Raw genomic sequence first — 24,922 nt, 5'->3', positions numbered from 1 at the left:
AAGACGCTAGCAACCTTTTTGCGACGTAGTTAGCTACTACCTCACCTAATGACCCCAAATTTGTTCTGTCATTGAAATGATCTCCTTTTTGCAACATAACTCCGTCAACAAATGCCCCGTTTAAAAACAACCTGGACCACTTTTCAATTAAAAATGGAACACCCTTGTCACCAATTCATTCATTTCGATCCGATCACTCTCGTTACTTCCATAATGAATTCCCTGGTCTTTAACCTAATAGTTTTTACGTCTTTTCTTGATAATACAGGCATATGCCCATTCTTGATGCAAGAGACTATGTCCTCGAAAATAAAACATGCATAGCTGCGTTTACTTCTGACGGTGGATTCGTCCTTGATTTTGCACCTCCAAAGGTAAACCCAGTAAACACAAAACTGTTTTTAAATCATTCTCAAAAGGCAAGAAAAGGTTGCCAGAAAACCTTTAAATGTCGGGTTATATAATAGGTATGTGGTTAATGTGTTCATAACATTCAAAAACATTTCTGAAAACTTACTGCAAACTATTATAATGTTATTAAATACATGCATAATAACATTTTGACAACATTTTAACAATCTTGTTGTTGTGTGTTTTCATACAAAACGTTTTCATGACATTTATAACACCCGACATTTAATGTTATTAAAACGTTTTTACCGAACCAAAACCCAAAATATAATCCGTTTAAAACGTTTAAAAACGTTTTTTGTTTGCTGGGTAATTATATCACCTCTTCATTTACTTCATTATTTGTTATTTACTTTATCTGCTTTCTATATTTTTATTTAACATCGCAACCTTGCTAATGTGTACAGAATCACCTTCACCCACACAAATCAAGTGGAAAAAGCAATACTATCAAAACATTTTGCTTTTAAAATCCCGCCATAAATCCTTGAATATAGAAACAATTGGAACTTGTTTATCACCGCTCACGTGATCACCATTCAATACGTTTCATTAAGGCAACTATTTTAAACTGTTGCGATTTGATAGTTCACAGCATCTTTCGAATGGTAGCGAGCATTGGCAAAACTTACATTGATCATTTCATAGCGAGTGTGTAGAAGAATTAAAATATCACAGATATACCTTTGTAGGTCCTGTGGTTATTGAGTTATGTTGTAAAAAGGGCTGAAACAGCAACACTTTTGTAAAACGTATAAGTCATTAACAACAATAAATCAAGCAAGTCTTCAAAGTATATGATTCGTAGAATGAATTTTTGCAAAACATCAAAGTGTTATTTTTCAATAATATATTTTGTTGGCTGCTTCGACCAACAATTCTTAGTTTACCCTTAAAAATAACATAACAACGGCGCTTAATATAGCGCAATACCAAAAATATGAACATTGCGCTTTACAAACAAACGAATCCAAATATTCTTATTATTTGTATTACAATAATTTTGACACTTAACTTCTGAAAAGCTGTGATAATCTATGATCATGATGATTAAGCCCTGGTCTGATAGATTCGGCTGATATCTATATACATGTATGTTAGTGGGGTCAATAGTTGGATTGGCATTGGGAATAACCCCCAACTCTCCCATCCCTCCATCCCACCACCACCAGCTCATCCCAAAATAAATATTTATAGGAAATTGGGCAAATGTCCCAGCTATTTTTGCATATTTGCCGGATTTCTGTCCCACCCGGAAATTACTTTGTGACTCATTATTCACTGGAAATCACACAGTCAAAGGAGTGCATTCATATGCAATTACCAATAGGTGTGCGTAGTTCCGAAATTAAGAAGCACTCACGAGTGAGTTGTTGTCACGCTAAGGCGTTCTTATGGGATTTTTGATGGACTAGGTGTGTGTAGGGGTGTGTAGTTGGGGTGTGGGGTGTGTGGGGGGTGTGTGGGGTGGGGGTGTGGGGTGGGTGTGTATTGTGGGGTAAATGTGTGTATTGTGGGGTAAATGTGTGGGGTTAGTGTGTATTGTGGGTTAAATGTGTGGGGTGGGCGTGTATTGTGGGGTAAATGTATGTAAATGGTATTTTATTATTATTATTGTCATTATTAATGATATTTCTTCGTTTTCTTCTCCCTCTCTTTCCTTCATTATAATCTTCTAGATTCCGAATTACAAGGACATAGTTATCTATAACACTGGCTGGGGCTTCAAGTTTACTCCATTGTTCGGCAAAATACTAGCAGACCTTGCTGTGGACGGTGCCACGACGTACAACATCACTGATATGTCTATTAATCGGCCTGGTGTGTTGAAAAACCGATACATAATTAAAACTTAATTATGATGATAACAAAGCCACATAGCTTTACGTTGACTAATTGGGGAGGAAATATTTCAGCATATTTTTTTAACTTTATTGAATATATTAACCAGGTTTGTACAACATAATACATTCTTTTATTAAGTGTTTGAAAAAAAAAAATGAATTTAGACTCATTATTTTATTTCTTCCTACTCATAGTTATGACTGATAGCCTATATAATATTAAAATAAATTATATTATATTATATATATATTACAAATAAGTATATTCACGATTTTAAAATTGAAATTGAAAACATTGAAAAAGTTGATGCGGCTAAGTTCTTAGGAATCCTTATTGATCAGAATAGTCCGCCCGTTTCTAAATAAAATTATCTCCATACAGTTTATAATACTCTAGTATTACCTTACTTATTTACTTATATTGTACGATTATATGGGGAGATAAAATAATTCTAATTTAGATTCTCTTTTCATCACCCAAAAGAAAATTATTAGAACCTGCACTAATTCAGTCTGGTACATACGACCCCATTATTACTCTCTTAAAACAAATTAAAAATCCCTGACATTTATTCCCATCAACTTGCCGTGCATGTGTACCGGTACCTATTACCACCTGGGCTCCCAAATAATAACTATAATACTAGGCAAACCCTTGACCTTCATATCGATCCTACTGATTCTAAACTTGCTAAAGACACAATTAAAGCAAAGGCCCAATGATTTGGAAAATTGACGCTCCCTGCCTCATTCAAACAAGTATTCCTGAAAAAAATTGGTGTCAGTTCCAATTTACAATGTAACTATTATTTTAATGTAATGTTAAAGAGAAGTTTTGCACTGCAGCACTGACAAGAACATTTAGTGGTAGTTCATTTTATCATTAAATAGGCCTAATTATACACTTACATAGGCCTGCGTGTTTTGGCGCAACGTCAGCCTTCTATTCTGAAATTTTTTCACAGGAGGAAGATGGCGAATTTCATCATTCGATATCAGCAAAGTATCAGGCCCTTGCAACTCCTATACCAGCGCAATGCAAAAACATGCTGGATATTTTTATAAAAATATTGTATGTGATGAAGAAGGGGGCTGGTGGTTTATTTGTGTAAAGGTCAAAATAGGATTCGGATAGGGTCAGGACTCTGTTTTGTCATCTTCCTTCTGTGGGTCTTTGAACCTGCTCATTGTCTGGTGTGTTTGTTTTTTTGTTTGTTTTTTTGTAATTTTGATTTTGAAATGGAGCCTTCATCTTTGGTTCGAGTTGTATTTTTTCCTGAATGTATTTTAATGCTTTCTCTCCCCCACCAGCTCCAAGTACTGATAAAATACAAAAAACTGAAAAAGAAAGAAAGAAAGAAAGAAAAAAAGATATGGACACCGTCAGTTCCCCCCGTGTATTATCCGCCGGCGCCATTATCACGTGACTGTAGAAAAATGCTGCTGCCACCAGATATAGGCTAAGTAAAACAGCGTATTACTATCAAGACTTATGTTTGAAAGCTGTCCTCTGACGTCATCTGATGATGACTTGCAAAACTCAGCGGTAAACCGGGCCATGATTTTAAGCTTATTGTTAATTTTGCACCTTCAAACATACAAACCATCTCAAAAGTTACGTCTTTATAGTAAAAAACCTTTTTGGGCGAAGGCACCATGTCAACAATGCCTAGAAAAGTTGCTTTTTGCCTTGTAAAAGTACGTAATTTTTCGGCACTTCCTGGTATCAGGTCGATTCGGCCAAATCAATTCGTCCACAGTTGACTTGGCCATATGCCAATTCATGCATTTGGCCCCAAGCTAAGTCAGCCACAAACCAATTCGATATTGACCAAAAGGGATAAACGATTTAATATGTTAATGAATATATGTGACCGTCCATCTCGAAACAGCTGTAAAGTCGGCTCGCGGTCAATTTTGTTTTATTTCGTGTTTAGAAAATATATCATAAGCTTTAAAATGAAAAAATCATTTGACTCCAAACGATATCCAGAAGTAAAAAAAAAGAGGGTTAAGTGCACAACGTACAAAAAAGTGACTATATCTCATTAACCGATGATCCTACAGATATGCGACCACTGACTTTTTTTTTTTTTCCTTATTGACCAGAGAAAAATTCGACATATGGCACGACTCGAGGATATTTGGTTAAAAAGATAGAGGGTTAAGTGCACAAAATTTTTAAAAAAGGTGACTATATCTCATTAACCAATGATCCTACATATATGCGACCACTGACTTTTCTGTTCCTATGACCAGAGGAAAAAATTGACATATGGCACGACTCTCTAGGATATTTGGTTAAAATTTAAAAAAAAGTGAGTATATCTTATTAACCAATGATCCTACAGATATGCGACCACTGACTTTTTTTGTTCCTTATGACCAAGGGAAAAGTTTGACATATCTCACGACTCTGTAGGAAATGATGTACATCATCATCATCATACATCATTTTATTTTCATTCAAATCAACATACAAAATATAAAAGACACAACATTTGAATGAGGAGATGCTCAAAAGGCCCAAAGGCCTGAAGCGAGCACCCCTTACACTGCCTTAAGTTACAACATACAATTACAAAGTTAACAAATAAAAGAAAAAAGAAAGAGGAGAAGAACATGCAAAGAAAGAATCCAATATAAATATTTATAACATTTTATAACATTTTATATAAACATTACACAGTCCACACAAGAAATTGATAGTTGGAGTGGAGATGGGGGGATGGGTGAGGTCATTAAATAATCCCTAAATATTAGATGTAATTTTTATTAGACTTTTCTTTATTTGTAACTTAAACTGGTTTACTGATTTTGCCATCTTTATATATTTATCAGTAATGTTCCATTTCCTAGGACCGGAAGCCCGTGTTGTGAGGGCCACAAACTGCGGCTACGTACAGATACGCGAACGCTGACTTGTTTTGTTCTTTATGACCAGAGGAAAAGTTCGACATATCGCACGACTCTTTAGGATATTTGGTTTAAAAGATAGAGGGTTATTGCACAAAGTACAACGAATTGGTTTGTGACCGAATGCAAGACATCAATTCATCTAAATATACAGATTTGGTGTAAAAACAACGGTTATGGAGAAAATCACGAAATAGTTAAATTTGGCCAACTTTTTTTGTACATCAATATACAGGGTTCGAATTGCCATGGGGGCGATTTGATTTGGGGCTGAATTGACGAATAGTATCGATATCGATATTGATATTTTTACAGAGCACGAGATATTTCGATATGATGATTCGAATTGTCACGTGATCGTCAAACCTGTACTAAAGGTGTCAGTTCTGCAAAATCCCTTAAGAAACATATTCTTGCTCAATACAACTCTAGTGACACCATCAACAAGTACGCTCCATTAATTAAGGTCAATATTATTATTATATTCTTATGTACTGCTCCCCCCCCCCCAACCCTAACTATTCTAATTAATTACACACGGGTACCTATAGTTTTTCTGTTATCAAAATGTATCTTATTGCCAATACTTTCAATGAAGCAGCTTCCATGGTATAATTTTATTTAATAGTGATTGTATATAATGCCTTTGAAATTATTGGACTATTATGTACATTATATATACCTATTTCAATTTTGTATTTTTCTTTCTTTCTTTTATTTATATTTATTTTATATATGGTGTTTTTGTAAAACTACTGGGTACCACCTAACTCACGCTATGCGTTCAAGACTGGCATCCTAGTCTCTTTCATATGGTATTCCATTCACTTCTTATCATAAATATTATTATTATCAATATTAAAATTATTGTTATTTTCATTATTATAATTATCATTATTATTGTTATGTATATTTGTAAATTTGTATATTTGAGATGGAACCAAAAATAAACGAATCTGGGTCATAATTAAAATATTAGATGAACCTCATTTGTTGAAATCGGTCAAGACACGGTGATCTAAATCCCAAGGAAGATGCAAATTCAAAAATTGCAGATTGCTCAATGTTATAGATGCCCTATTGAAGAACTAGATTTGTGCACTTACCATTAATTAAAACATTAAACTACAACCAGTGTAATTCGGTTATATATATAAATGCGCTTTTATAAATGCGCTTTTATAAATGCGCACGTAACCACCTCCACCCTGCCATAACAGCTTCGAAGTCTCGAAGTGACCTTCTACATAGCAAGTAGTCTTTTTATACATTTGAATGCAAAGACGGAACAACATGAGACTGCTGTGCAGCAAAAGTGTCTATTTTGTTCAACTTGGTGATTATATTATGTTATATAATGTTGTTTTTATAACATATTACATATTCGGAATTGCAAAATGTGTAATAATTTTGCAATTCAATTAATACTTAAATTTCATGATATTTATTTACAGAGTTCCTATCCCTTTCTGTATAGTGGTCATTGCATGAGGATTTGGTCACGCTTGCTGGTCTTGGTATGTCGTGCCCATGGGTCACGTGCGCATTTATAAAAGCGCATTTATAAATACAACCGAAGTACACTGACAACTTTCGAGTTCGCTGCTTCCTTTGGTTTTTGAATACCGTTTCCGATTTCAAGGAGGTCTTAAATCAGAGCTACTTTCAGGTATTCGCTGTTGGTTTTAATGATTTGTCTTTGTTTAGGATATAAGATGCGATCATGCAAAATCAGCCTGAAGTAGGCTTGGGTCAAATTGGGGAATCTTACAATTTCATTTTTAGCGTATTTAAAGCTCCATATTAGTGAAAACCCATGTCAATGCGACGTTCGGTTACAAAGTTACAGCAATTTGAACACCGGTACTTTAAAAAGAAAGAAACGGAGAAGATCAAATTTTAAGTTAGAGTACTTTAATTGAGTCATTTGTAACACACCTAAAATACAAATACAGCCTGTCTCAAAAACAAAGTGCAAGTGTAAAGCGCCCTCTTTGGCAATTAGAAACTACTGTTGTGACATGATGCTTACATCAACGTCAAGGGCGCGGTGTTAGCTTTCAAATACCCTTTGTTCTGTTTTGTTGAAGAAGGAAGGCCAAAATATGAGAGCGCTGTTAACTAAGGGTAAAGCCTTTTGAATGTCCCAGGTTTTTCTAAACTGAACAGTGTCCACCTATATTGTTTCTGTCATTCATTGTTAACTGTTAAGAATCATTGTCTTCTCGCTTTTGCCTGTTGATATACATAAGAGGCAGTCATTATATTTTCGTTCATACGTGTTTTTATTCAAATAAAACTAAAAAAATGCTAAAAAATATATTTAGCGTACCTGGGATAAACAAACATGTTTAATTATAATCTGCTATCCTACAAATGTGTGTATTTACAAATTAACATAGCAAACACAAAACATTTTCGACATCATTGGCAAAAGGTTAGAAAAAGTTGTCAGATAACGTTTAAATGTCGGGTTATATGAAGATTATATAAAGGGTATAAAACGTTTTAATAACATTCAACAACGTTTTTTTTAACTTGCTGCAAATATTCTAACATGTTATTTAAGTGTTGACAACATATTTGGTAAAAATGTTTGCAAAACAATATTTTACAATAACATTTTATAAACATTAAAAAATATGTTTGTAATGTGTTTCATACAAAACATTTTATAACGTTTTAATGACCTTTAACCTGACATTTAATGTTATTAAAACGTTTATACCAAAAGCAAAAATCGAAAATATAACCTGTTAAAAACGTTTTAAAACGTTTTCTGTTTCGTGTGAAGTTTATCGATCTAGATTGAATATTTTCAATATTCACAAAGCTAGATTAGAAGATTTATTTTTATTTTCATTATTACTTAAATTTGATCGGTGAAGAGGAGGGCTTTCACAGTACCAACTGCGTCCTCAGACGGATGTTATGGCTCTGATAATTTATGACTTGACAACCTTGGATGACGTCACACTTTTGGATGATGCCAAAGGTGTTTTCCTCGTTTCCCGCGAAAGGTAGCTACTGATTAGTTAGAGGTTAATAACTGCGCATCGGTTATTTGGAGGGCATTGTGAAAAATCTAAACATTTTGCCTTTGGAACCGAGGAATATCCCGTAGCCCCGAGGGATATTCCGAGGTCCAAAGCAAAATGTTTAGATTTTTCACAATGCCCGACATATTACCGATGCAAAGTTATTAACCTCATTCATAACCGTCACTTTAATCTCTTCACCTTACAAAATAACACCAAATTTTGCTCAAAAGTTTATAAAAATAGATGATTTTTACATCTTCCCTTTCCAAAAATCGATCAGGCTAAAACAAAACGACCAATAACAAAAGTGCGTATCAGAATCTGTGCAAATATGGTAGCGCGCAATCCAAATACGGCATCCAGCGCGCGCGCATTTTGTTGGACGCACAATACGGCGAACGCGGAAGTCAATTGTGTGCGACATTGGAACAATTACGCATTTTGCGGTCAATTGTGAGATATTAATGACCTCGATTTGCGTTCGCGTTTTTGCAAATAATAAAATATGATTGGATCGCAAGCATCGCGTTTATTAATGAGGTTATGAATTAGAGGTTAATAACTGCGCATCGGTTATTTGGAGGGCATTGAAAAATCTAAACATTTTGCCTTTGAACCGAGGAATATCCTGAGGGCGTAGCCCGAGGGATATTCCGAGGTCCAAAGCAAAATGTTTAGATTTTTCACAATGCCCGACATATTACCGATGCAAAGTTATTAACCTCATTCATAACCGTCACTTTAATCTCTTCACCTTACAAAATAACACAAAATTTTGCTCAAAAGTTTATAAAAATAGATGATTTTTACATCTTCCCTTGCCAAAAATCGATCAGGCTAAAACAGAACGACCAATAACAAAAGTGCGTATCACAATCTGTGCAAATATGGTAGCGCGCAATCCAAATACGGCAGCCAGCGGGCGCGCAGTTTGTTGGACGCACAATACCGCGCACGCAGAAGTCAATTGTGTGCGACATTGGAACAGTTACGCATTTTGCGGTCAATTGTGAGATATTAATGACCTCGATTTGCGTTCGCGTTTTCGCAAATAATAAAATATGATTGGATCGCACGCATCGCGTTTATTAATGAGGTTATGAATGTCAGTTAGTTATCTGAAGATCTTGTTCTTGACACTGCCGTCGCCAACCCGCACAATCAGAGTATATAAGAAGGAAAGTTGCCCGTCTTATTCTGGTGAACTTATCTTGTTATCTTGCAAATATATTCGTTCAGTGAATTCATCCAAATGCGAAGTTTTTATGACGCAGAATTTGTCGTCTACATAACGCAACCACTCGTGCGCTGGATGAAGATCGGGCGACTTATTACAAAGCCTCTCATACCCAAGACCACCAGGGGAACGAGAAAAACACCCTTTACGTCATCCAAAAATATATATTATATTATCAGAGCCATAACATCCGGCTGAGGACGCAGTTGGTATTGTAAACGCACTAAAGCGATCAAATTTTAGAAATGTTGAAGTTGAAATTCTTCTAATCTAGTATTTAGCACTAAGCATGTATATCCAATTATATTAAAAGCAAATCTATTAAAGAATGTCATACACCTCCTGATTAACCACATGAGCACTACCTGTCGATCAAACATTGCCTCTGATTGGTCAATTACATGATATCTTCACTTCAATTACCAATCAGAATGGAGCTTTGCAGATGATTCACCCCAAATTGTTTGTGTGGTGAAATTATTTTAACAATGCTGCTGATTGGTCCAATTGATAATGAAAACTTCTTTTTGGCCAATCGGCAGGTACTTCTCATGGAGTTAATATACCATTTTCCTAGTAACTGTGTTGCAATACACCACTTCTTTGCTTTTTGTCCCCGTACATGTGTTTTCATATATGCCCATATCTTCGTCGATGTCGTCAAATTCATCAGACGCATAACAGTAACTTCCCTCCGATTGCCTCTTCTGTGACGTTCCACCTAATTCCATGCTTAGATCCGTGTACTTCTCTTTTGCCACGCCTCGCATTTCAAGATCTTTGTAACGTTCGTCACCAGTTGTATCATCATCAGGACGTCTTCTTACATTCATTGATACAGTTTTCTTCCGTTGTGGACATGATAGGAGAGTGCACACGCCGCAGATGAGTAGTGCAAATAGAGCTGCTGAAACCGCTATCGTTATTAGTGAAAATGCGTTGGAACGTTGCAGAACGTTTCCGAAGTTTTCATCTGACGTCTGTTCCTTATGCTCGTTATATGAAATAAAAACAATACAAAGCCATCGTTAATCTAACATGCTCGCCTGACATGCTCACCTGTTTTATACGCATTTATATTAGAAGTGCAAAAGTAATTTGTTTAAGGATGAGTGACCCGATAAAAGCTTAACCACGTTCCCTGACCACATTAAAATTGTGGCATAGGAAGAGAAATCATATTTGTTTCTGATTTACAAAACTGTTTGCAATTTGACTAAAACATTTCCGTTAGCCTCCTGGCAAACGTCAATCATTATTGTGTCGATCATTGCGATTTTTCGCTATACAAGCTTGGTATCATACAGAACGTTCATATTAATGTGTTGCTTTTTCTTTTTATACTTGTATTGAAAGCATCACCACTCAAACGAGTGGGTATTTCTTTTATGAGGTATTATATGGTTAATGCTGCATTATTTACAAGATACTCAAAAACATGTTTACTCACCACGCCACGTACATATCGCTGCAATATTCATATACATGTATTGGTTTTATGTTAACTTTTATCAGAAAATATGTTGCGCTTCTCTATAATAAAAGACAGAAATACAAATATTTTATCGCGTCTGATGTCAATGTAAATTACGATCCTTGATTGGTTTACACAGGTTAATAGTGCGTAAAAGGAAGGCCGATTAATCTGGTGCCGATCGGAGAAAAGGAATAGCAGAAAATGGCGAAAAATTACGTACTTTTGCAAGGCAAAAGCAACTTTTCTAGGCATTGTTGACATAGTGCCTCCGCGAAAGAAAGTTTCCTACTATAAAGGCCTACCTTTTGAGATGGTTTGTATATTTGAAGGTGCAAAATTAACAATAAGACGCCCGGTTATACCGCCGCGTTCAGCAAGTCATCGTCACGACACTTGTAAACAAACCGTGCTCGAATTTGATTGACAGATGACGTCAGACGCGATCAATTCTTTTTATCTCTGTCTTTCATTATAGCACGTACCTGATCTGTTTTTATTTTGAGTATAACCGTGATCACATCGGTTTTCTTGTTCAGACTGTTGGTGTAACATCGATATCTGCCTTCGTCAGACTGCTGTACATTCGCGATATGCAACGAATAATGAGTGGACGAAGTGGACGCTGTTATCCTGTCACTAATATTGTTGCCTGTTTCATCACATGTACTAACATACACTAGTTCAGGTCTGATCTTCGCCCAGTATATAAAATCACTATTCTTACACGTGTAATCTTGTAATGTTATATTATCGGGAAAGTGCTCAGAAAAATATGTAATGCATTCCAAAGTAACATTATCACCCTCAGCTACTTCAATACTATAACGCAGTGATGTCGTCAACTGAAACGACCAACAGACTACCGCTGTTATGATAATTATCTCATAACAAATCTTCATTTTTATTGTTCCGTTGATGAACTTTTGTTGCAGGTTTTTAACTCAATTATCTTGCAAAACACAACAAATTACCGACGATATTAGTCCATGATATTCTTCTGTACCTCTTTTTGTTATCCTTATTGTTATATCAGACTGTCAAATTTTACCGATGTCACTGCGGGATATGATTCGCACTATAATAGTCATGTACTTAATTTAAAACTTGGATACAACGAGCAATATCTTAAAAAACAAAAGTTCTTCTTGAATATCTGGCGCTCTCTTGTATGGCTTTTCAATTAAAACAAAAACAGTAACCGATATTAAGTAGAAGTTCTGGCAGTTTCTTTAAACAAGCAAACAAGTCTCACATTTTGTGTAAAATCCACGTTCCCATGCCCAAGCCTGATTCCTGACGGATTAAACTGTCTATTGATCTCTTTTAACTGTTTCTCTAGATCCCCGCTTTGCTGAAAAAGATACTAGTGAAAAGAGATCCTAGCAACAGAGATGTAAACGACACAGGTTTTCATAAACCAATAGCGGAACTGTTTTAAGTAAAATCCACTTGCGACTGAGGTTGAGACTCTAGACTCCTTTAAAAACTATTAGTAATTTCCTTATTGATCTATAAACACATTAACGCAGGTCGATACTTTTTACTCTAAAGATCAATTTTGTTTTCACATCTTTTTCCGCTTTTTGTAAGCGAAGTAAAAATGAGACCAGAATTCAAGACCGTGGAAACGGAGAAAATCTGTACATATATCCACAAAGAACACATAAGTAGACCAAATTGAAGTTAATAAATTATGATTTAGTCCCTTAAAATAACTTAAATTGAAGCTGACTTTAGGAAAATATTGAAAACGATGTAAAATGACATAAAAATCTGCACCATTCCAACAATAAACTTAAGCTTTTACCCCTCTCTATGGAGCCCCAATTGTGACCCCTGTACAAAGTTCAATGATCTTTAGCTTTTGTTATACACTGAAAACCAAAACACAATGGATCAGATCTGCATATTCTTTGCAAGAATTGTCCACCATGATGATTTTATAACAAATGTCCTACAGTGTTTATTTCGGAAACATGTTCCGACACATTTCATATCTCAGTTGGTGTATGTCATGTTTACTTTTTACCATGGGTCTAACCTGAAAAAGTAGCCGTGGGACCCCTTAAAGAAGTATCCTGGTGTAAATCAAATGTTATATTATTATAATTATTAATAGCTGTGATCAATTACGCATTGACAAGAATAAGTCAATTTGTGGCTTTAATTGCAGATATCTTTACTCCCAACTAGTGGATCACCTGAACCTACAACATAATAATATTTACTAGTAGCATGCTAATATTATAAAGTTTGGCTAAATTTGCACGAACTGATTGTTTGACATCCATATAAATGTTACTGTAATTATGAATGGAAGCTTGATTACAATTGACAGAGAAGACCGTTAGGGTACACACTTTAATACTTTAAAACGTATTGAGTAAGTATTTTAGTACCAAAAAAGTAAAAACAAGTTTTGCGATGTATGTTTCAACACCTTGTGTCTTGTAAAATAAAGTCTTCACAAAAAGTAACGCAGCTGTTATAGATACGCCTTAAGCTTCAGAACATTTAACTGTATTCACAATGTTTTGGCATAGAACGAAGGATGATGTATTTACACGCATTTTGATACCCCATTTGACCAATGTCGTTCAACATTAACAATACAGAAGTGCTGTTAAAGCAAAATACCCGAATTTAAAAGTGGGAGTATACAACGGCCAATGAATATTATACAAGCATTGTAAAGCCGTAAAGCCCGCCTTTACCTTCTCACTGACTACAAATCAATAATAGCTGCAACTTTTAAATTCGGAACACTGCTGTGTTGTTAATATTGAACGAAAGTGGACAAATGGGGTATATGTTCTATGTCAAAACATTGTGAATACAAACAATAGTTCTGAAGCTATAGGCGTATCTATAGCAGCTGCGTTACTTTTTGTGCAGACTTCATATTGCCTACATCGTTCATTCTTAAAGGTTTTTAAACGATCAGCATGTGTAAGGTATGTTTTAAAAACATACCTTACACATGCTGATCGTGCTCATTTATACATATTTGGCATGAAAATTACTGCTTTCTGGACTTGCTTACTTAAATTTTGATGACCAAACCTAGTCGAGACTAGTTGGTGTCGGCTAGTCGACAATTAAAAATTCTGAAGTTGAGTAATCGTACCCCTGATACGCCACTGTATATATAACTAGAACATAAGCCGCACTCTTAATTTCCATGTTGATTGATGATTTCGTAGGGGAATAATAGGCAAAATATTGATTTACAAGCAGTGTATTTAATCGATAATAGAGAGATTGCGATGTTCCAAACGAAACACGTGGAACGTACGTTTTCACGTACGTTTTTACGTACGTTAATACGGTGTTAAATATTGCTAGTCTCGGTTCCAAACTGGATTGTGCTCATTTGTCACGAAGGAGAACAAGTCAGCTAGAATAAAGACTATAATATTTGATCTAATCTAATCTAGGTCGATAGAGGGCATAGTGATTGAAAAATAACAGTAAGCTGAGTCTCTGCCTAATTCAAACAAGCCGCTTTTGATTTTGACTAACATTTTGACCTACATGCTGATTAAACTTAATTGTTTTTTTAAGCTCCCCAAATATGTTGCCCAAAAACATATATTTTGGTAGATTAAAGATCACTACATCATGACTTTACTTTCAAAATGAGACTTTTTTTTCTGAAAATTGGGCTCGTTGCATGGACTTAGACATGAGGTAAAATCAGCATATTTCAACGTAGCATCTTCGTTTTATTCTACGTTGGAATCCAAAATGGGAAATCGCAATGTCATTTTTTGTACGCAAAGTATCACACACATTTCAATGGGCAATCTCTGCGTATGAATATTGCGTTTACATTTAGTCCATTTTTAACACATCGCTGTACCTTTATTATAATGATTTGTTACAAACAAAAAGGATCATAATAATAATTAGACTTTCCTTCATATGTTCATTATCTTTGACTGTCCTTAACATTAACATATTGTGAAATGGACACATTTTGTGCATTTTCAACGATGTATCTATGTCGATTTTGCACGTGGAATATCTTAAAAAATAGCTAAATACGTGACCTCGCTTCGATACAGGAGAGTGGTTTTGAATAGATCAACGTACGTCCGATGTAGTCCTGGCCCTGTCCTACAGACCCGTATACATTTTTCAAAGAAGAAAATTTGAAAGTTGATTCAAGTAGGGTATGCATAGGTCTTCCAAATTCTACTAGGTGGAAAATTCCAAACCCGGGCAAACTCTGTATATGGCCATTTTTCAAAATGGCCGCCAAAATGTACTTATGAACCAGGCAAAATGAAACTACTTGACCTAGAGGGGTGATTGAGGTGTATATCCCCACTAAATCAAGACTGTCTGATTGAATGAAGGGGGTTTCATGGATGTCTGAGGTCCAGGACACCTGGAATCCAAGATGGCCGCCAGTAGCAACCATAATCATCATATTAGCCAGATGATATGACAATAATTCGGAATCTGCCTGACCTACAAGGGTCATTGAGGTGTCTATCCCCACTAAATCAAGGCTGGCTGAGTGAATGAAGGGGGTTTCATGGATGTCTGAGGTCCAGGACACCTTAAATCCAAGATGGCCGCCCATAAACCATAAATCATCATATTAGCCAGGTGAAATGACAATAATTCGGAATCTGCCTGACCTACAAGGGTCATTGAGGTGTATATCCCCACTAAATCAAGGCTGGCTGAGTAAATGAAGGGGGTTTCATGGATGTCTGAGGTCTAGGACACCTGGAATCCAAGATGGCCGCCCGTAGCAACCATAATCATCATATTAGTCAGATGAAATGACAATAATTCGGAATCTGCTTGACCTACAAGGGTCATCGAGGTCTCTATCCCTACTAAATCAAGACTGTCTATTGAATGAAAATCTAAGATGACCGCCCATAGTAATCATATAATATTCACATTAACCAGGTGAAATGACAATATATCGGTAACTATTTAATCTAGAAGGGCAATTAAGGTGTGTAACTTTGCTAAATCAAGTACATATACAAATACACGAAACGTCCACATACCACCAGAGGAGCCTCAGGTAGATAGGGTCCTTAAGCCCACCTCATGCCAGTCACGCGCAGCACCGTCGTTCCTCGTCCGGGGCCTAGTAGCCAAACGAAACCTATTTATATTAACTGTGTGATATGTTGCTCTGTTAGGGCACGAGTAACAGAAACAAGGATGCGGGAACAATTTCGAATTTGTAATAGAGAAATTGCATTGAGGTTTTTAGAAGCAATGAAATCTAGGAAAGATGACCTGTTTGTCAGATGCGCAGACTTGGCTACTCCTGAAGAGGTATAATGCTGCTGACATTTATTGTCATAATAATGTTTTAAACAATATGTTACTTTATCAAATCAGGAAGAAAATGATGCAAGTCAAAATTCCCAACCTAACTCTAAACGTAATTCGTTCATGGAAGCTTTGTCTCACTTAGATCCATTTATTAAAGATGGGTATGGGTTTACCATTTCTGAAATAAAGAGATTTCATGTTGAGTTTAGGAAATCATGATATCGTACAGATATACAATTTCTTGTGGACCACTATGGTGACAAGATAAGGTTCTGTCCTAGCCACCGACGGTGCTGCGCGTGACTGCAGTGGCATGAGGTGGGCTTAAGGACCCTCATCTACCTGAGGCTCCTCTGGTGGTATGTGGACGTTTTGTGTATTTGTATATACCTTTTATAACATGCAATCATGTTATGGTACTTGAATGTATAATCAGGTCCAAGAACCTTAAGATTTTTGTGAACATCATCATCTTTGAGTTAACTCTCGTCACTGCTCGTACACGTTTCCTACCAGTTTCACCACTCTGAAGTGACTGTGATTTCTTGCTCTTCTTTTGACAAATGATACATTTTTCAGGGTCTGAAAGAGCATGAGCAGGCTTGGAAATAAGGAGATTAAGTCCATCGATCTCAGATGTACTTTCTTCCATTTCCTCTGTCATGTCTGTAAATCTCTACTCACCTGTAACATTAACAAACAAAATTAACAATCAATAACGTAACATTGGTCAAGTGGGCAACATTTCATGTACCTATACCCTGAGTCAAATCATTTGCAAGAGTTATAACTGTGGAAATATGCATGTGGTTGCTATGGGTAGCCATCTTGTATTTTAGGTGTCCAAGATAGGTACATAGGTTCTAATTGATGACATTTCATTTGGTTTATAGTGGTTGCTATGACTGCCATCTGGATTTGGTGTGACTTCATTTAGCGAAGTTACACACCTTAATTGCTCTTCTAGATTAAATAGTTACCGAGATATTGTCATTTCACCTGGTTAATGTGAATATTATATGGTTACTATGGGCGGCCATCCTAGATTGTGGGTGTCCTACACATCAGACAACCACCACACCCTTTTCATTCAATTTGACAGTCTTGCTTTAGTAGGGATAGAGACCTCAATGACCCTTGTAGGTAAAGCAGATTCCAAACTATTGTAATTTCATCTGGCTAATATGATGATTATGGTTGCAACGGGCGGCTATCTTGGATTTCAGGTGTCCTAGACCTCAGACATCCATGAAACCCCATTCATTCACTCAGCCAGCCATGATTTAGTGGGGATAGAGACCTCAATGACCCTTGTAGGTCAGGCAGATTCCGAATTATTGTCATTTCACCTGGCTAATATGATGATTTATGGTTGCTATGGGCGGCCATCTTGGATTTAAGGTGTCCTGGACCTCAGACATCCATGAAACCCCTTCATTCATTCAGCCAGCCTTGATTTAGTGGGGATAGACACCTCAATGACCCTTGTAGGTTAAACAGATTCCGAATTATTGTCATTTCACCTGGCTAATATGATGATTTATGGTTGCTATGGGCGGCCATCTTGGATTTAAGGTGTCCTGGACCTCAGACATCCATGAAACCCCCTTCATTCACTCAGCCAGCCTTGATTTAGTGGGGACAGACACCTCAATCACCCCTCTAGGTCAAGTAGTTTCAGAGTTATTGTCATTTTACCTGGTTCATAAGTACATTTTGGCGGCCATTTTAAAAAATGGCCATATACAGAGTATGCCCGGGTTTGGAATTTTTCCACCTAGTAGAATTTGCAAGACCTATGCATACCCTACTTGAATCAACTTTCAAATTTTCTTCTTTGAAAAATGTATACGGGTCTGTAGGACAGGGCCAGGACTAATCGCAATGTCTCTAATAGGATTGGCAAAACTTTTGCCTAATAGGATTGGCAAAACGTTACTTTTATCAAATAAAACAAGAAATCGCGGATGAGGGAAATGAAAGGTATTAAATCATAAAAATAATATTTCTATTGAACCATGACAAAAAAACTTTTATGGCTAATGCAAACAATGTTTTGATAATAAGTATCGACCACGTAAGCCGTAAAAACAAAGGGTTTAAATGGAAATTGAAAGTATCATTGGTTTGGCGCTTGATCAAAACAAGATCTTATCAAATATATATCATGGTTACATCATTGGAAATATAAAAGCACGATGAAATCTAAACTAATTACAATACTTCCTCAAAATATATCGTCACTGGGCGGGGAAAACCTCATGTACTTTTGGCCCTTGAACATGGATAAATCCTTGTAGGTGTAGACTTTATATAGAAGAGACTGCTTTATCCATGTTCAAGGGCCAAAAGTACATGCAGGAAACACCCCATATTTACTTATGGCCCTTGAAAATGGATTAAGCTTTGTATATAGGTGTAGACTTTATATTGAATGGTTTGCTTCATCCATGTTCAAGGGCAAAAAGTGCATAGGTTTTTCCCGCCCAGTGACGATATGTTATGGCTATTAGGCGACGAAAAAACAAAACCCTGTTCTACAGGCACGACCGACCCAGATATTGATATAAAATTGGATGGTTTGAACCCAATACACAAATTTATTGGTCGAGCTATGAGTTTTAAAATATTGGATGAGATGAAGTCGAGTTCAATATTTTAAAACTCATAGCGAGACCAATAAATTTTGTATTGGGTGAAAACCCCATCCAATGTTATCATTATTACGTTTTCAGAATCTTTTCTTGGTCAAAAATGGTTCTTTGGTCAAAAATGTAATTTTGGGTCAAAAATGTGATTTTTTTTTTGTCAATAATGTGATTGTTGTTGAATGAGCAAGTCAAAAATGAATTTTGGTCAAAAAATTGTAGAAAACAACATTTTTTGGGAAAAAGTGAGCCTATCCAACACAGTCCAAGTGTTGAGTCCAAGTGTTGATTATATTGGACTCTTCAACTCTGTACAAAGTATAGGAAGGAAGATTCTGAGAACATAATAATGAACAAATTGGGAAAAAAATCCTGTACAAATGAATACCGACCCAAATTTCGAAAATTTCAGGAACAATTTTTTTTTGGTATTTTCCCATAATACGTAAAATATTTACAGATTTTGGTGATTTTTTGGCTATTTCAAAAAAAAGAGAAAGAAAGCCTGACCGACCGACTCTACTTGAAAGGTCCGTCCACCCGTCCAACCGTATTATTTTTCGTCGCCCTACAGATAAACATTTATTGACCTATTTTAAAACTGTCCTTCGCGAGTTATAGGCAAAAGTTTTAAAACATGGACTATATAGATGACCAAACCGCAAAAAATAGATGGGTTTGGTCAATAGTTAAGCAGTTGTTGCCCCGATGTAACAGTGACAATAATCATCTTATTTTGTACCACTTGTTTTGCCGAATTTATCGTTTTTCTCAGAATTAGTCATTTTAATCGATATTCTCTTAAATCGATAGTTTTAATTCAAATTCTTATTCTTAGAGCTGGTACTCAAAAGCATCAAAATATATTTACATAGACTTTTTACATATTTCTGCGTACATCGTTATTTCTTCATTGGAAATAATGTCATTTTCTGCTGCATGTTGCTCCTCAGAAAAATGAACATCCGCATATGTGAGATCCTCCCCATTCTGTTGAATATCTTCTTCTGTTTCATTTTTCACGCTGGTGTTCTCACCTGCCGGATTTGAAGATATCTTTGTGGCAATCCCAATTGGTTTACATTGATCATTGTAGCTTCTTTTCTTTACTGGGAGTGCGTATAAAACTTGTTCTTCCTTTTGGGTGCTTGTTGTGTTTGGTGGTGTATGAGATGATCGCTTGCATAATGATGCATCCAGCTTAACACTACTTTGCGATGGAAGAGCTAAAGACGATTTGATACGTCTGGTTTTCGTTGTCTCATTTTGCGTGACACTTTCTTCTCCTACTGGTGTCTTCACCTTTGCCTTCTTATCATGAGAACGTACAACTATCGAGGGTTTATCAGATCCAGATCTATCTTTGTATGTCTCACTCTCACCAGTGAGAGAAAACGAAGAACGGCCCTGACTGTTTCTATCCAGTGTCTTTACAATCAAATTCCCGCCTCCTTTTTGCAAAGGTAGAGCATATATCACGTCGTCACCAGCTTTGGAATTTTGAGGATTTGTACCAATAGATATGGGGACGTTAGTTTCTGTTTGAGATGAATTATTTTCTATAATCACCTGACCTACATGGTAATTAGTAGTTTGTGAACTTTCTTTCTTTCTTTTATTCATTAAGACTAATACAACGATGAGACCTATAATGATGAAAAACAGGCAGAGCGAACCGATAACCCCTCCTATGAGAAGATTGCCATCAGACAGCAGGTCTGGTGGTGGTTGGTTCGAATCATTTTTCTCCTGCTGCTTGTTGGAAGTAACGTCTTTTGTTCTGGGCAGGTAAGTCTGTAAAATAATGATGAGTTCGTGAATCTTATGTCATACTTTAGTGGTTTTAGATGAATTTTATGATCTTGTTAATTTCATGCAAGTGGACTGAATAATGAGAGGTGAATTCAACTTTACCTTCTCTTTATAGGAGGCAGTTCCCAACCAGTGGGTTAAAAGCTATTGTGGGCAAGCTATCGTGGTCTCAAATCATGATGTCACGTGGATTAGCATAAATAAGGTTGGACATACCATGCAAATTTGATATCAGGTAGCAAGTGACCCGACGTTTAATAAATGCCGTCGCATTCCAGTTGATCTCCACCGATTTAGAGCAATATAATAAAAAAAACACTACAGTAATGAACACGATTGTGTCCGTATTTGTGTTTTGAAAGATAGCTTACCGTCAACACTGGTGTGGTAACATACAAAGTAGCCCGTTTGCTGCTTCTTTTTTCTCCAAATCTATTGGATGCTTGGCATGTGATAGTTGAGTTACTATCAAAATTAGTTACGTGCATCAAGGTAAGACTAGCGCCTGAAGTATCCACTTCAGACTTCACGTTTAATCGTGTCGATGGGGGTTCTCCGTTTATCAACCAGCTGTATGTGTTCTCGGGATATGCTGTGTTGGAATTGCAGGTAAAGGTAGCGTTATCACCGTCTGTCACGGTAAGGGTTGACGGAATGATATCGACCATGGGTGCAATTCGCAGAGGAGTAACTCTACAAGATGCAGGTGCTTCCGGGTCTTGATAGACGTCTTGTGAAGTACCGACGCATGTGAAGTTCAAATAGTTTTTAGGTTCCGTTAAATCCAAGGTGATACTCAACTTAGATGTTGGATTAGATGTACTGTTTGTCGATATCTGTGACATATCAGGAGCATACCATGTTAACCGAGCCGGAGCTTGAATAGTGCAATTCAGCTGTACTTTGTACTGTCCTGTGTATGACCATTCGTCGATATCAGTGGATGTGCACACTGGAGTGTGAAGTCGTATTTTGATTTCGTTGAGGGAATTTGTCCAATCATATCTATACACACATTTGTATGTATAACCTACATCTACCTGGGTGACTCTTCGGATCCGAAGAGTTATGTTTGAGGAATGGGTGGCTAAATTGAATCTTTGTTCCTCGGATGACGGTAATCCACGCTGATCAGGCTTAAATCTAGTAGTACAGCTACTAATGTAATGCAATATCGTCGTTCCCCAAAATCGCATCCATAAAGTGTCCTTACAATTTGTATTTGGAGGCATTTTGCATGTCAATTTCGCAACACCGCCATCCACAGCATCCACATATTCAAGCTCGTTAGCAAAGATACCCTGCCATAAGGTAATGTAGACTAGAAAAACAGCATACATGCTTGCAAAAGAGCTTCTTGTTCTCCCGTCAACTTTCATTTTTAACCTACCGCTTTTTCAGTAGTTTCAATCGTAATAATATTGTTTTTATTATCATAAACAAGAGCGGTTCAAAGTGTAAATGATGATCTGAAACAACGTTATACAAACAAGGCGGAGACGCTTGAAACGGAAACATTACACCACCATGAAATCAATCAGAAAGAGGAAGTTTCTTGCATATAAAATCACCCGATAAAATCATTGCGTGGATGAATACATCATGGTTTCATCTCAGGGGCGGTTCAAAACTAGACCGTCGCGCCGGTTGACCAGCGATTGATGGCGTGTTCCATTGTTTAGAACAATATAAATCGGCTCCAATCGGACGGAACAGAGCGGAACCGGTAGGCAACTGGCCGTTGAGGTTTGAAGCCGTCCTTTACCACTTTGATTTTTGCCATATCGTCGCGTGTATTGCATAGTGACGGATGTTGGACTCCGTCAGAAAAAAAGTTTTTCAAAGAATATGCCAATTTGTGATCAACCATAGCAGAACACTGACAAGTAAAATCCTCCAAAAGTTACTGTACAATTATTCGCTATCAAATCAGTAAAATGATTAGTTATACATCAGTATGTAAAAACGTATAAACGTTGCACCCTAACATCCGTCACACATCCGTCACTATGTCTTGCGAAGTCGGATCAAGGAAGAACTTCTTAGCATCCGTCGGTTCTTTACGCTTATTATTAAACGCTTTTTTCATGATAAAACCGACTCGCCACGAGTGCCCACGACATACATGACATATTGTATTTGATTATTTACTCCTGATCTTACTAGTTCTCACTCTCATGATATAGCTAGTAACACAAGCTGTAACATCTTTTTACAAAACGCCATTGATTGCATTCAGTTTTTACCAATTTACACTGTATTATCTGTCAACTTGGAGTCGCCTCTAAACGCCTCTAAACATCTTTTAATCATCTTTTAATAACCTACTCATTAAAAAGGATCATATTTTCATTTTTTATTACTTAACCATCCCTTTTATATTGGAAAGTTTTTGAATAATGTCTCTAAATACTTGTCGAAGCAACTCTAACCATTCAGATGGGGGTAAAATGTGTAAAATCACAATTGTGCCACTTTTGATAGCATCAAGTTTATCAAAAGTTCCTTCGTGAAATCAAAAGATTGCAATGATTACACAACAATACAAAATTGTTTTTACTGTTTTATCATGATACAAGTATAATGATTATCTTTTGCTACTTGAAAAAGGTTTAAGTAAGTAGTGAATATGTCACATTTTGCTATAAAATAAATGCATGTACATGTCAATGATTTTATCATGGTAAATACTGTTCTCTTTGTCACTCAAGACATGTTAAAAGGCAAACAAATTTTACACACTCTGTTGTAGAATTAAAATCATGTCAACGATATTTCGTATACGTATATCGTATACGTTTGAAGTTTTACTGAGCAATTGTTACATAATCATTTCTAATCCTACAAATGAATGTTCTTTTATTAACTGTACTGTACAGGTATTTGGATTATGCCATAACATTGTATTAAATTGTCTAAAAAGTGGCACAAAAGGGTTTTCATACATTTGTGTTTAGTGAAGCAGATCTTTGGATTGCTGAAACCAAAATAAATGAAACAAACGGGATTTGAAAACTAGGACTGCTCCTTTGATGTTGATGTAATCATCATGTCACAACAGTATTTTCTAACTGCCAAAGATGGCACTTTCCACTTGCACAATTTTTTGACACAGGCTGTATATCCCTCTCCACACATTATATGACTCACTCCAACCACTAACAATAGGGCTGTCAAATCGCTGGTAAAGCAATTGCGATACGATACACTATTCTTATCTGCTCAATTACTTGATATTGGACTCCGTAATCACATTAATGGCATAATGGGATTGGACTTTTAAAATATTTGTTTTTTATAATCTGGATGGACGGTTTGATGGAGTTATTTTAAGTTCATAGAGTAAAGATTGATCATGTGTCTTGCCAAATGTACAAAGAAAGTAGTAATGTAATCCTGATCATGCTAAAACTTTATAATACAAAAGACCGTCCAATTGATGGGTAATATGACACAATATACAAATGTCAAAATTGCCCAGAGTAGAGCTGTTTCCGCATTAAGACAACATGCAGATCGTTACGTCACAACTCAACCGATAACACAAGCCTTTTTAAAGGTATATAATGACAAATTTAAAGAAAATAATATAATAAAGAATGTACACTTTATTGTTTTGCGCATGCTTGTTTTGCGCAACGTGGTATGTAATAGCAGACATATTTACTTCTGTGAACGATTATTTCCTCTGACCCATTCCATGTCAACTCCAGGGATGTGCACCGCAGCACCTCTTCAATTTTTTTTTCTTTTTCTGTGTGGTGGTAGATATTGATGAGAAAGTAAAATCACGAAAAAATTTGAGCTTCATACTCCATTTCGTTTTCCCGTGGCATCAATTTGAAATTTAGGGGGTCAGTGTAAAAAATGTGTCGCAACGCGAAAGACGACGTTTGGAGGTCCATAAATGTATAAAGGGAACCCTTTACAACTTTGAAAAGTATGTATCCTGGAGATATGTCCTTGGACATCATTTCTGAGAGATATTGGCTTGGGGTCTCGATGGCTTCAACACATCACTTAGGTTTGCATTTTACACATTGTACACATTTTTGATTTCGCATGTATAATGACTTATGTACAACTCTATGGAGAATGCAAACCTAACTAATGTGTTGAAGCCATCGAGACCCCAAGCCAATATCTCTCAGAAATGTTGTCCAAGGACATGCTTTCAACATACCTGAAGTTGATGGTGGTGCAAAATGTCTGACATTGGTTTTCAG

General features: G+C 36.4%; 1 protein-coding gene across 2 annotated transcripts in view; it reads left to right on the top strand.

Moving 5' to 3' along the window:
• Positions 1-2,951, top strand: part of LOC140141445 (L-amino-acid oxidase-like) — a 33,482-nt gene extending 30,531 nt beyond the window's left edge. For both annotated transcript variants that reach the window (XM_072163300.1, XM_072163301.1), the window contains exons 9-10: positions 269-374; positions 2,091-2,951. In XM_072163300.1, coding sequence (XP_072019401.1) covers positions 269-374; positions 2,091-2,267 — 283 coding nt within the window. In that variant the 3' untranslated portion in view covers positions 2,268-2,951. The remainder of the gene's footprint in view (positions 1-268; positions 375-2,090) is intronic.
• Positions 2,952-24,922: the final 21,971 nt, after the last annotated feature.

Source organism: Amphiura filiformis, chromosome 19, assembly GCF_039555335.1.
Source record: "Amphiura filiformis chromosome 19, Afil_fr2py, whole genome shotgun sequence".
Classification (NCBI taxonomy): Eukaryota; Metazoa; Echinodermata; class Ophiuroidea; order Amphilepidida; family Amphiuridae; genus Amphiura; species Amphiura filiformis.
The sequence above is the reverse complement of the archived record's forward strand: the minus strand, read 5'-3'. Positions and strand labels throughout refer to the sequence as shown.